This window comes from Capricornis sumatraensis, chromosome 13, assembly GCF_032405125.1.
Source record: "Capricornis sumatraensis isolate serow.1 chromosome 13, serow.2, whole genome shotgun sequence".
Taxonomy (NCBI): Eukaryota; Metazoa; Chordata; class Mammalia; order Artiodactyla; family Bovidae; genus Capricornis; species Capricornis sumatraensis.
Genome location: NC_091081.1, coordinates 76573760 through 76588391, shown reverse-complemented (window position 1 = coordinate 76588391; position 14632 = coordinate 76573760). Strand labels below are relative to the sequence as shown.

Genomic DNA, 14632 nt, shown 5'->3' with positions numbered 1-14632 from the left:
TTGGAGAAGGGAATGGCAACCCACTCCAGTGTTCTTGCCTGGAGAGTTCCATGGGCAGAGGAGCCTGATGGGCTACAGTCCATGGGATCGCAAAGAGTCGGGCATGACTTAGTGACTAAACCACCACCACCATGTAAGTTGCTACTCATTGTAAACATATAGAAGTCAAGCAGACTTATGAAAGTTCTAATTATTCCCTGTGCTTAGAGTTTTCAGCCACTCAGTAGTTTAAATAACATATTTTTCATACTACTCAAATGACATGTTTGTTGTCATGAATAAAGAAAAACAAAAATTGAGGGGAAAAGGAAAAGAAAATTATTTGTACTTAATGGCACCCCACTCTAGTACTCTTGCCTGGAACATCCCATGGGCGGAGGAGCCTGGTGGGCTGGAGTCCATGGGGTCGCTAAGAGTCAGACACGACTGAGCGACTTCACTTTCACTTTTCACTTTCATGCATTGGAGAAGGAAATGGCAACCCACTCTAGTGTTCTTGCCTGGAGAATCCCAGGGACGGGGGAGCCTGGTGGGCTGCGGTCTATGGGATCGCACAGAGTCGGACACGACTGAAGCGACTTAGCAGCAGCAGCAGCAACCTTCTGTAGAGAATCTGTTCTTTAAAAAATCAATACTTTGGTGTGAGTTCCCTGTATATGTAGACATATAATATATTTTAACAAAAATAGAATCATGGGGCTTTCCTGGTAGCTCAGTGATAAAGAATCTGCCAGCCAATGCAAGGGACACAGGCTCAATCCCTGGTCTGAGAAGATCCCACATGTGACTTCCATATGTTTACAATGAGTAGCAGCTTACCTGATGGTGGTAAGCCCATGCACCACAACTATCGAGTCTGTGCTGTAGAGTCTGGGAAACCGAAACTCCTGAGCCCCCATGCCACAACTACTGAAGCCGGGCTTCCCTAGAGCCTGTGCTCTGCAGCAAGAGAAGTCACCACGATGAGAAGCCCACACATCGCAACTAGAAGTAGTCCCTACTCTCCACAACTAAAGAAAAGCCCATACAGCAGCCAAGACCCAGTATAGTCAAAAATAAGTGAATAAAAACAATTTTAGAACATAGCATCATAGTATACATATAATTTTATTTTTTCAGTGATACAAAACCTTTCTCATGCCATTCTCTCTAGAACTTCATAAAAGTGGACAATAATTTATCCAATATTGATTGTTGAAAATTTCTGATTTTTTGCTATTATAAAAATACTTCCATGAACAATTTTGTAATAAGAACTGTTCTACAACTCTTTCTTAAAGAGGAATTCCTAGACTAAAGAGCATGCAGAGTTTTGTCAAATCCTCTCAGGAGGATGTCTCATTTTATACTCTAGCCAGCATACCAGAATGCCTATATTCTGTCCTTAACCACAGTGGATGTTACATTCTCCTATTTTTTAAAAGTACTCTATTAGGTTTTGGGGATTTTTTGGTTTTAGAGAGAGAGGTGGATTCACTACTGAATTTAAAATTATTTATTATTTAAATGACATCAGGGAAAGTAATAAATGAATTTTCAAGACACTTTAAAAACAATCTATCTTACCATTCAGGTCTCAACTAGGATTTACCATTCAAGTCTTAGCTAGGGTTTTCAGAGAGGTTTAAGATTATAATGAAGATAAACAAGAAAAACAAAGAAATGAAAAAATGCACTGTGTTTCTTAGAAACAGATCTAAGGAAGGAAAAGATCAGAGAAACATAACCCAATGTTTTCAAGTAGGAAAAGGTTTTGCAGTAATAGAAATCTTTGTAAAAGAATTAAATGTAACAACAGTAACTGGCATTTCCTAGGTAACTTGGGTGAAGTTAATCTGGTATTTGATAGAACTATGTTAGTTATTTTAAAAAACTGTGGTTTCAAGAAACTGTTTTCTTTGTTCCTTGCCAAGCTTGGAAGGAACAAATATTGATCACCAGAGTAACTTATTCTACAATAGGCAAAATAATGTTCCTAAGAAGCACCACTGAACACAAAAGACTCTGCTTGCAAACTCCAGTGTGGACTGAGTCATGTGCGTGGTATTCATTTGGTGTTTGCTGGGTTTTGAGAATGTGATTGGGTACAGATGGTGCTCTGTAAATAAGAAACTGTATGGAGGTCTATTAGAACTCCCTCATAGGGCACAGAGAAAATCAGTTTTCCATCTGATTGTCATATCTAAAGTTCTTCTATTGGCCAGTTAGATTTATTTCTGACCTGATGTCTAAGCTTGTACAGTTTTAATTTCACTGACATTAATCATCTCTCCAGATCAGTAAACATGGTGGCTGGTAATGTCTGAGAAATAAAGGGAGATACTTATGTTCATGCTCATGAGCAAGGATTTAATGTAAAAATCCTCAGAGATTTGAAATATACTCCTGTTTTAAACTTTTTAATATACTGGACTAAAGAGCTTTATTGTTAAGCAATTAATCTCATTCTCTAGAAGATAAATTCTGATTTTTCTTTTAAAAACTTCCATCTCTTTCCTAAAAGAAGCATGCTTCAGGAAAGTTTCAAAAAATAATTTTGAAAAAGCATGTTATAAGTGTTACCCTTTTTTAAATGATAGATAATGTAGAGTATGGACATCTAAATATGAATATGTTAAATAGAAGAATGACTTTTTATTTTTTATGATGTATGATTTATTTTTGTTTAATGCAACTTAGTGGCCCTCTCATTCTGTCTAATGAACCTTGAAGATTTTATAGACTATACACATTAGGGTTGATGTCATCCCCTTGAAGTCCTCATTACTTTTGTACTCAAGTTTTAGTAAATAGTTTTTTAAATTCATTTAAAAAAATACTGGCGTCAACATATCTGTCAGGCTTTCATTTTTCCTTCTTTTTGATTCTTATATCCCCTTTATGAATTTATTTAAATTAGTTATTTTATAGATTCTAAGTCTGATTTTCTGATTGGAAATAGATAGTGCCATTTTTTTCTTACTTCAGTCAGTAAAATTGATAATTCCTTAAAAGTATTCCTTGGATAATTAGTACTAAATTATTAATAAATGCAATAGACCCACTCATTTATCGCTCTTATTTCTCAAACTTTAAATTAACCACAGCTCAGTCTTAGTTGTGTAGAATACACAGATGTATATCAGGACCATATAGAGAAAAATATGAATCCATACACCTTTTCTTTACATTGTTGTCCCTTCAAAATATTTACTATTATAAGACATATGTATAATATATATATAGTCACATATGACTATTAAAAATTAAAGCAAAACCACCAAATGCCAGAATTCTACATTGCCTTATTTGATTCAAATAGTTTGATACTTTCAAAAGTTGTGAAAATATCTTAAAATAACTATACCCTTCAAATTGTTGCCCATTTATTTATAGACAGATGCCTCTTTATTTTTTGTGTTTCCTATATGACTTTTGTCCATGATTTATGTTATTTTTCTATATGTTATCTTTTCACATTGTTAGGAAATACTTCCAAGTTTCCCATCTTTTACAAATTCTATCCAAATTCTTAAGGTAAGATTTAAGTCATCTTGAATTAGTGACTTCTTTCAAACATTCTGCATTCTATAGCTTGTTAGCCATCCCTTTGCATGTACTTGTGTTTTTATGTACATTTATTTTAATACCTAAATTCTGTTATTTTCTTTTCCTTTCTAATAGGAAAATAACATATGTGTTCTTAAATATTAGTTACAGTCTAAGCTACTCCCATGGACTTTCCCACTAATCTCTAATTATAAGATGGCATTAATCAATTTCTTTTTAATAATAATAGCACTAACAAAAGGAAAAATTAAAATAACTATTATTTATTTATGTATGACATGGAAAATAAACATTAAAGCTTTACTTTTTTCATTTTAAAGTATTAATAGGAAATAATTAATTGAACAAGGTAAGTGTTCAATTAGCTTGTAACCCTGAGTTTCATCACAACTCTTCTGCTCAATATTGAGTAACATGGTTTAGTAAAATTCATGAAACATGGTAAGTGCTCAAAAAATATTTGTGGAATTCATGATTAAGAATTCTTTCCCATATCCAAGCTACTTCCATTTTTCTACTTAGGCCTGAAGTTAAAGATTTATCAACACAATAGACTTTGTGCTAACACTGGAAAAAAAAACTAGAAGTAAAAATTTTTATTTCATGCTTCATGAAGCATGATTTTAAGTATATATAAGTACACGACAAAACATACAATGCATGTATTTGAGTGAGTGAGTGAGAGAGAAAGGAAGAAGCAGTGAGAATGCTAACAGTTGGGTTATTTGGCGCTTAGATGGTCTCCAGGCAAATAGATCTCCACGTCTTTGAATATGTGTGGAAGTTACCAATTGAAGAAAAACCATTAAACTATATGAGTTTTGAAATCTAAATCTAAATGTTTCATTTTCCTTTAAAAGGAGAATGCTAAGTGTATACAGAGCTGCATCCTTTTCAACCTTATTGCAATTTGCACTTCCACACCAGAAGAAAAAGTCATTTGTTGAACATACTCTAGCAAAGTTATTTTAAGAACGTACTTTTTTTCTCTCAGATGATTTTGTGAAATAACTTCAATTGGTGAAGAAATGATGAGCCTGTCTTTGGACAGTCAAAGCCCCACGCTCACTTTGGTGAGCTCCACTGGTGGTCATATTGAGCTCAGGTTCCTTGAAGGCAGAACAAGAGCTTTGTGCTCCTCTAAGCTCAGAAAATATGTCATTAGTGCTGTTGTGGACATGAAAGTCAACCAATAACAGAACATGCGCCTTGATACCATTCCCTTATTCATTCAGAAGAGCCGTCATAGGAAGTACTGAGACTTTGGAGTCTTCCTATTCCATTTTGTCCTCTAACTATGTTACCAATCATTTATTCCACAATTATCTATTGAGTGACACCAGGTGCCAAACTGCTATGTTAGTCTGGAGAAAAAAAAGATCCATATGTGGTTTGGAATGCTGAATGGAGGAGGGAGGAGAGACAATGAAATATAATGTATTTTGGGTGAATATTTGAGCTCAGGTTGTTGCAAGATCATAGAAAAATGTTCTCAACATGTGGTCCCTAAGCCAGCAGCATCAGGTTGACCTGGAAACTTGTACTAAATATACATTCTCAAGATACACTAAGCCAGAAAACCTGATGGCGTGCCCAGTCATCTCTTTCACAAGCTCTCCAGGTGATTCTAGTGTTCACTAAAGTTTGAGCACCACTGGCAAAAGAGAAACTCATAACTCAGATCTGTGGATCGAAAAAAAGCTTCTTAGAGAAGGGTGCACCTGAGCTGAGCTCTGAGGAAGTCATCACCCAGGGGAAATTGTTCCAGGCAGAAGAGGGTTGTCTTTGTAACACCAGGAAGTGAAAGAGGACACATATCACAATAGCGCTTGTGGCAACCTCTGCTATGGATGTGTTGACAAAGAATCTCTAATTCTCCTCAAAACCATGTAAAGGGGGTGCCATGACTACCCAGATGATGGTACAGCAGAAGAGAGGATTTTAAAACATTGTATCTGAATTCACAGAGCTAATATATGTCAGGACCAGAGTTTGAAACCAGTTCCGCCTGCCTCCATAGCCAGCTCTCTTTCTCCTCTGCCATTTCACCTGTCTGCAGACAGCCATTTCAATCTGTCATAGGGCTGTGATCATCAGATGAGATGTTGTAATGAAAAGTTAAGTGCCAAAAAGTCATGTGAAATGTGTCTGTGATTACTCTGGCATTCTTACCTGATAAGAAGTCTTAATGACAATTTAGGATATTTTCACTACATCAGTGCTAGAATAGCTCTTACTATTTGTGGAAACAAGTATGTAACTCTCCAGTTCTTTTTCATTTTTAAGATGTGAGTGGTAGCTTGTATGCATCCATTCAGCAGATGATCTGGTAAATATCTTATAGGTTTCATGTTGCCAGGGTTTGGGAATGCCATATTGAGCAAGATAAATGTGCTTTCTGGCCTCATGGGGCTTATGTTATATTATCACATAATGTTTTTAAACATAATGTACACAACTAATCCAATGTTACTCTGACTGTAGCTCCTTTAATTCAGTCAAAATTAATCTTATCTTGATCAGTCCTCTAGGTTATCAGTGGCCTTGGGTTAAGACGCAACCACAGGCCTATTTGCACTCCCACTCCAGCCACTACTTTTTCTGAGTATTTTTGTGCTTAGCACATTTCCTCAGGAGCACATTTTCTGAATTAAATTAATGTTTCTTGAGAAGAACAATGGAGGTAGATAATTTCAGTATTCAGTATGATAATTAAGATTTTTTATAGAATTAATTTTTGCTTCTCATTCTCCGGAAGAGGTGAGGGCAGGGAAGGAGAAAGTTTTTCAGAGACATTTGGAGCTTATTAAATATTCAGTGTATTCTAGGATCAGTCAGGCATTAATCAGCAATTAAGTAAATGCACAGTTACTAATAAAATTGTGATGTCTGCTGGTTTCTAGAGAGAAGACAGGCTCATTTTGAAGGAGATGAAAGTTTGGATAGAACAATTTGAAAGAGATTTGACAAGGGCACAGATGACAGACTCAAGTTTGCAGGATAAATATCAGGTAATGTATGGAAGAGATATTTCACTTTTCTTGAAAGCCTTTCATGAGTAAGAGCCACATATGTCATTTAACCTATGTTTAATATTTAAGTGATATTAATGAGAAATGTCTTTTCAAAATAATATACATTATCTTATTTACATATAATTTAATCCTATTTCTATGTAAATAGGTAGTTTTTAAATTTTAATGCATTTATATATTGTAATATGTTTGCCATTGTAACAATAATCAGCACCTCTATCATGTGACATTATTATCATTTATTTTTAGTGGGTGAGATGTTTAAGTTCCAGTCTCTTAGCAATTTTGATGATCGTAATACAATACTATTGCCCATATTCACTGTACCGTGCATTTGGAATCTAGGACTTATATACCCTAAACCTTTCCAGTTTGTATACTTAAATATCCATCCTGTCCCCTCCACCCCCCATCCCCTGGTAACCATCATTTTGCTCTCTGTTTTTAGGAGTTTGACTTTTTAGATTCCATATATAAATGATATTATACAATCTTTGTTTTTCTCTGCTTATCTTGCTTAGTACAACATCTTTTTTTTTTTTTTACTTTATTTTACTTTACAATACTGTATTGGTTTGCCATACATCAACATGAATCAAGTTCACCCACGTTGTCACTTATGGCAGGCTGTCCGTTTTTCTCACGGCTAAACGATATGCCATTGTATATATACACCACGTCTTCTTTGCCAGGTCTTCTGTTAATGGGCAATTAGATTGTTTCTATCGATTGACTGTGGTGACAATGCTGCAATAAACAGGAGAGTGCATGTATATCTCTTTGATACTTTGTTTTCATTTGCTTTGGATATACACCCAGAGCTGGAGTTGGTAGTGTTAAATTGTATGTGCCACGTTATATAGAGTTCTGAGGCTTCATCACTTTCCCAGAACTCAGTCTTGTAGACGATCCAAAACACAAATCTAGCCATTGCTTTTATATAACACATGACCTTACAGATGTTACCTTACAAGAAATTCCAACAAAATGTGACTTCAGTGGCAAATTGAAAATGTCTATAGGATAAGCTGAACTAAATAAAAATTGCAACGTGAAGAGCTGGAGTAGGTCCCTCAGTAAGATCAGTTTCCCCTGCTTCCTGCCTCTCTCAACACTGGTGCATTCGGGTGGAGTCTGGTGTTGCCGCTGCTGTGGTCGCTCTTTCTCCCAGTTTCATCACGCTGTCATTAATTAGATTTCAGCTTCCAACTTCCACTTCTAAAATCTTTTAACAAGTTTTTTTTTTTTCCATTGAATTGTGACTTACTCTGTGTAGCACTGACATTTTCTCCTGCTTAAACTATCATTGCATTTCGGTGGCAAAACTATGGTATATTCTAATTTACAATGTATTTTGACAATTTTTGCTACAAAAAAAGGGTGAATGATGTAAGAGATGTGAAATGGCAGATGATAAAAGATTTAGCTGTTGGAATTAGTGTGTGATTTTATATAATCATATCTATAAAGTGTGCCTGAATTTAGATGGATGCTTTCATCAGTATTATATTTGATGGACTTGGAAAGGCAATAAATACATTCTTATATGTGTGTTCTTTTTGCTGAAGCTCAATTATAATTTTTTCCCCTAAAAGATAATTTTCTGGGAACATTAAAATGATTAAATCAGTAAATTGAGGCTATAAATGCAAGAACAGAATGAATGTCCTTATTTAGCCCATTAGTGAGTTTCAGTTTTAGCATAAATTATCAAAAAATAAATTCCAAGTTATAAAGTTACCATTGTACAGAAGTTAATTTATAAGAGGAAATCTAAGTATCAGAAAAGTACAAAACAGAAGCATTCCTTTCATATCAGTCTCTTAAATAGGGTTAGACCACATAGGGAATGTTTTCTTTCATTTGTATGTTTATTATGTAATCAGAATCTAATGTTTGTACTTATCAATTAATAGCGTATTTTCCAGTTTTTCTATATGTGGAATTCGGTAGAATAAAATTTAAGACTGATTATATGTTTTGGTACTTTAAAATTACATTAAGTTATAGTGAATGGTAGGTAAAATTTGTGGTAAAATATTTATTCACCATCTCCCCCAAGTGTTCTTCATGTGAATTTACATGTTTGTATACTTAGTGACTTAGAAGTTCTTTCAAATATGCTATCTGTTAGATTCTATGGGGGCTATTCTCATGTTCCTTAATATTTTTAATATTAAAGGCATTAAATGCACATTCAGTGACATTTTCAATTCATATGTAGACTTTGAAACATATTTTAGAGTGGGTTAATGTAATATATGGAGAAAGCGATGGCACCCCACTCCAGTACTCTTGCCTGGAAAATCCCATGGACGGAGGAGCCTGGTAGGCTGCTGTCCATGGGGTCGCGAAGAGTCGGGCACGACTGAAGCGACTTCGCAGCAGCAGCAATGTAATGTAAAATGTGGGGCTTTCATTAAAATCACTAACCTTTCTTAGGTTATATTAATATTAGACTTACAGTTAAGTCTACATGTTACAAATTTATGTTAACCGTACTGTGACAAAAGAAAGATATAATATTTAGTATTTTAATATCATAAAATTAAAGCAAGGGGTTATTACATAAAGTAAACCTTTTATACAAATTTACTTAAATATAAATTAGGATACCACTAATTCTGTATTTTTTTGATGTATGCAATTTCTGTTTGTAAACTGGTACTTTAAAGTAAAACAACAATTTTGATTATGAACATAGATTTATACTCTTGTTTATTATTTCTTCATGAGCAGGGACTGGCTTGTAGATTATTTACCTAGGAATGAGAAATCCTAGCCTTGAGTGCTGTCTCTACTACTTGTGTTTGCCAGGTCACCTCTGGGCTTACTGTGGTAGTAATAACAGGCTTGTCTACGTTGTAGCATGATGGGAAGCCAGAGATGATAAAGTGCAGAGGGCACTTAGCAGGGGGCAGGGTCGTCATCAGGGCTAGATGAATGCTGGCTGTATCACGATTGTCATTATTGTCAGCAACATTTATTGAACGTTATCCAAATATAAAGGATTGTTATTTAGGAAACATGGTTTCCTTCGCTTTTGCTTTTTTTGACTGGCTGCCATGTTCTTGCTGTTTTCCCCCTTTTAGTCATTTAAGCACTTCAGAGTTCAATATGAAATGAAGAGGAAACAGATTGAACACTTATTACAACCATTACATAGAGACGGTAAATTGTCACTTGACCAAGCATTGGTAAAACAGGCCTGGGATAGAGTGTCCTCCAGGGTAAGTCCTCTGATAATTCATTTCATTAGGACTTAACTTAGTCAAGAATATTTTCTGTCATCTTTTTCTTCACAATGATGTGACATCCGGTCCTCATGCCTCTGTCTGTGGTTGGAAGTTTTACCAGTGGGATGGCCGTTATCCTCTTGTCAAGTCTTCCTATAAGTTAGTGGAAGTGCCTGTTTCACAACTCTCTCCCTGCTTTGCCTGCCTTATTGTAATATCACCATTGACAAGACAACCCACTGAAATCCTGAAAGACCACCTGGGTTACTTCTCCTTTTATACAACCTAATCCTGGATTGTTTAGAAGTAACTCCCCATGAATGAGGCCTCAACTTCTCCAAGTTCTGTAACCAGATTTCATCAACAGTTAATTATCTTCCTGTATTCACATTTATTTTTGTATTCTTTAATTTAAGCTTATCTTCTTATCTGGCCTTGAACTTGAAGGAACATTGCTCTGTAGCTTTCATTTTAATATTTTGCAAACATTAAGTCTGAGATTTCAAAACCTCTAAAACTTCTATCCCTCGTGGGAATATTTGCCTCGTACTTATTCCATTTTCATTTTTATAATCCAACTTTTCCCATTAAGCTCTATTAAAGAATACGTTAGATCCAAACCCATCCCCCCATCATCCCAATAAGCTGTGAGGCAGTACCTGAGAATCAGATAAGTGGGAGAAATGATGAAATCATTACAGAATTACATTATTGTAGAAAGAACCCTGAATTCTCATTTTCCTCCCGAGATGTCTAGATGACTTGATTTTTCTGGACCTGTTCTCATTATGTGGGAGATTTTGAAGGAAAGTATCTGTGTTCTGAACTTTTCAAAACATTAGATTAGGACACAGATATTTTCTTACTCGGTATTTATTAAATTAACCCAAAATTAATAACTTACAGCATTTTTTAGGCTTTAAAATCATTTGGGGGAATTTTAGGAATTGTCTTTTGTGTTAAGACACTGTCTTTCTACTTTGTATTTCAGCTCTTCGATTGGCATATACAACTTGATAAGTCTCTTCCTGCTCCTCTGGGCACCATAGGGGCCTGGCTATACAGAGCAGAGGTGGCCCTAAGAGAGGAAATAACCATTCAGCAGGTTCATGAGGAAACAGCCAACACAATACAACGGAAACGTGAGCAACACAAGGTAAATACTCTGGCTGGAAAACCTTCCAGCGTAACGGTTCTAGTGTTACCAAATCAGGTTTGTTTGCCCATTACTCGGTGAGTCAAAGGTTGAGACACTAGGATTTGCAGCAGAGAAAGGGTTTATTCACAAGGCAGCCAGTTGAGGAGATGAGAGAACAAATTTCATCTCCCTGAAGGTGAGGGGTTCTGAGTGTTTATGGGACAAAGCTGAACGTGGGAAAGGTCACAGGAGATAAGAAACAGGTGAGGTGATCCTCATTCTGTGCAGATGCAACTAAGCCACAGACCTCTTCATGGGCTCCATGTTCAGAAAATGTGGCATCAGTGTGATCAGAGGGTGGAGTTTGGGCCCTCTGACATCAAAAGTTCACCATGTGACACTCCATGACACTCACCCACGGTCATGGAGGGTCAGTGGACCTAACCAGTCTTAACCAGCTGGAGCTCAAACTGGACACAGCTGACTCCAAGTTCCTAAATTCAGCTTGGCCAACATCTTTTTGTTAAGGTTGTGTGAAACTTGGAGGGCCTACAAATTTTATTAAAGCAAGCCTAGATGTACATCAGCAGAAGAATGGATAAGAAAGCTATGGTACATATACATGATGGAGTATTACTCAGCCATTAAAAAGAATGCATTTGAATCAATTCTAATGAGGTGGATGAAACTGGAGCCTATTATACAGAGTGAAGTAAGCCAGAAAGAAAAACACCAATACACTATACTAATGTATATATATGCAATTTAGAAAGATGGCAACGATAACCCTGTATGCACGACAGCAAAAGAGACCCAGATGTATAGAACAGTCTTTTGGACTCTGTGAGAGAGGGCAAGGGTGGGATGATTTGGGAGAATGGCATTGAAACAGGTATAAATGTGAAACGAATCGCCAGTCCAGCTTCGATGCATGATACAGGATGCTCGGGGCAGGTGAACTGGGATGACCCAGAGGGATCGTATGGGGAGGGAGGTGGGAGGGGGATTCAAGATGGGGAACACGTGTACCCCTGTGGTGGATTCATATTGATGTATGGCAAAACCAATACAATATTGTAAAGTAATTAGCCTCCAATTAAAATAAATTTATATTTAAAAAAATAAAATAAAGCAGACCTGATCAGTGAAGGTTGGTTGTTGTTGTTCAGTTGCTAAATTGTGTCTGACTCTTTGTGACTCCATGGCCTACAGCACACCAGGCCTCCCTGTCCTTCACCATCTCCTGGAGCTTGCTCAAACTCATGTCCATTGAATCAATGATGCCATCCAACCATCTTATCCTCTGTCACCCCCTTCTCTTACCCTCAATCTTTCCCAGTATCAGAGTCTTTTCCAGTGAATCGGCTCTTTGCATCAGGTGGTCAAGGTACTGGAACTTCAGCAGGTTACAATTTATTGTTTATTAACAGCTAACTAATAATACTCTTGTTTCACTAGTATAGTCTGGAACTTGCACCGACTCAGGTCTCCCAGGCACCCATTCATTCTGGTTCGGAGATGTCCCATTTTCCTAGAAAGTCTTTGATTTGCATTTCCCTCTTCTGTACTTGTTATGACAATCCCAGTAGATTCATTTCCTGAGTTTTTTTCCAGTAGCCCTGTGTTATTTTTTCATCTGCATTTACTTCTGTTATTTCTCTTGCTATATTGTTGTCTTTGAAAATATAAGGCCATAGACAGTGTGTATTTACATAACAGTGGGATTGGCCATTGGCTCCAGACCTCTTTTCCTCCTCCATTCTCACAGGAAGGCAAACCAAGTCACCAAGTTCTTATGTCCTGGTGCTTAAGAAGTGAGGATCAGGGTAGAGGAAGGGGTTACTAGTGGCCTTAGAAAGTGGTGGGATTAGGCCTTGAAGATCTCTTAGCCATTTGCGACTTTATTTTCTCATTGCATGTTTTCTTGTGCTTTCGTAAGTTCTAATACTCTTCCTCTGCGTCTTGTAATAGTACAGTCCTAACTTAAAATGCTATTTTTTTCACTAACATCTCATTAATGCAACCCTGCATTTTGTGCAGTTGAATTTGTGTATCTCATTTACTGAGTCATGGTGGGGGTTAACTGTATATGTGGAAAATAAACCAACAACCAGGTCTCACTTTGTTCTTCTGTCCTGGTTATACAAGAAAAAGTGAAAGTGTTAGTTGCTCAGTCATGTCCAACTCTTTGCAACCCCATGGACTGTAGTCCATCAGGCTCCTCTGTCCATGGGAATTCTCCAGGTAAGAATATTGGAGTGGGTTGCCATTCCCTTCACCAGGGGATTTCCTGAGCCAGGGATTGGACCCAGGTCTCCTGCATTGCAGGCAGATTCTTTACCATCTGAGCCACCAGGTGACTTTTTGGTTAAAGCCAGCTCTCAGCTTAGCTTCTGCCCACGTTCATGCAGTTGACTGTGGTTGGAGATAAACACACCCCCAGGCACGCTGACTAACCCAAATGGGCCCTTAATGCTCACCGGCACTCCAAAGGCATTTTTGGACTCTCTTCCCTTTGCATTTCTGGGACAACTATTTTATACCTTTTCTCCTCAAACCTTCTACACCTCCTCCTTCATCCTTACTCTTAGCTGATGACACCACTTCCTATTTCTCTGAGAAAATAGAAGCAGTCAAAAAAGAATTTCCGCAAGCTCCCACGACCACATCAACCCACCTACACGCATCTGTGACCGAATACTCTGTCTCCTCTCCTGTTACTATGGATGAACCATCTGTGCTCCGAGCTGAGGCCAACCCCTCCGCATGTACAGTGGATCCCATCCTCCCAGCTCTGTTCCAGAAGATAATTCCTGTAGTACTTTGCTTCTTTATTTTTTCTCTCTCTTTCTCTGCTGGATTTTTCCCACCCACACGAAATATAGTGTCATTATTCTTGATAGCCTCTTTGTTAACGTTACCCCTCCTTTCAGCTATTGTCCATTTTTAAAAAAATTTTTATTGGGGTATAGTTGCTTTACAATGTTGTGTTAGTTTCTGTACAGCAAAGTGAATCTTCTATACCTATTCATGTATCCTCTCTTTTTTAGATTTCTTTCCCACTTGGGTCATCACAGGCCAATGGGTAGAGTTCGCTGTGCTATACAGTAGGTTCTCATTAGTTATCAATCTCATACATAGGCTCAATACTGTATATATGTCAATCACAATCTCCCAATTCGCCCCATTCCTTCCCTTCCCTCTTGGTATCTATATGTTTGCTCTTTACGTCTGTATCTCTATTTTCTGCTTTGTAGATAAGATCATCTATACCAATTTTTTTCAGATTCTACATATATGCATTAATATATGGTATTTGTTTTTCTCTTTCTGGCTTTCTTCACTCTGTATGACAGTCTTTAGGTCCCTCTACATCTCTACAAATGGCCCAGTTTTGTCCCCTTTCATGGCAGAGGCAGAGTAATATCCCATCGTATATATGTACTACATCTTTATTGATTCCTCTGTTGATGGGCATTCAGGTTGCTTCCATATCCTGGATAATGTATATAGTGAGCTACTGCCCATTGTTTTCTTTCTTTTACAAAAGTGAGGTTCTTTGAAAGTACTATCTGAAATCTCATTCTTTCTAGAACCCATTCCAATCATGTTTTCCCTTGCCCATCGATCCATGGCAGGTTCATGAGGGTGCTTTTTGTTCCTCGCTCAGTGAT

General features: G+C 37.1%; 1 protein-coding gene across 1 annotated transcript in view; it reads left to right on the top strand.

Annotated features, from left to right (window-relative positions):
- LOC138089585 (nesprin-1-like) overlaps window positions 1–14632 on the top strand; it is a 155752-nt gene that overhangs the window by 41205 nt on the left and 99915 nt on the right. Inside the window, exons 8-10 of the mRNA XM_068984968.1 lie at window positions 6453–6560; window positions 9677–9814; window positions 10812–10976. Coding sequence (XP_068841069.1) covers window positions 6453–6560; window positions 9677–9814; window positions 10812–10976 — 411 coding nt within the window. The remainder of the gene's footprint in view (window positions 1–6452; window positions 6561–9676; window positions 9815–10811; window positions 10977–14632) is intronic.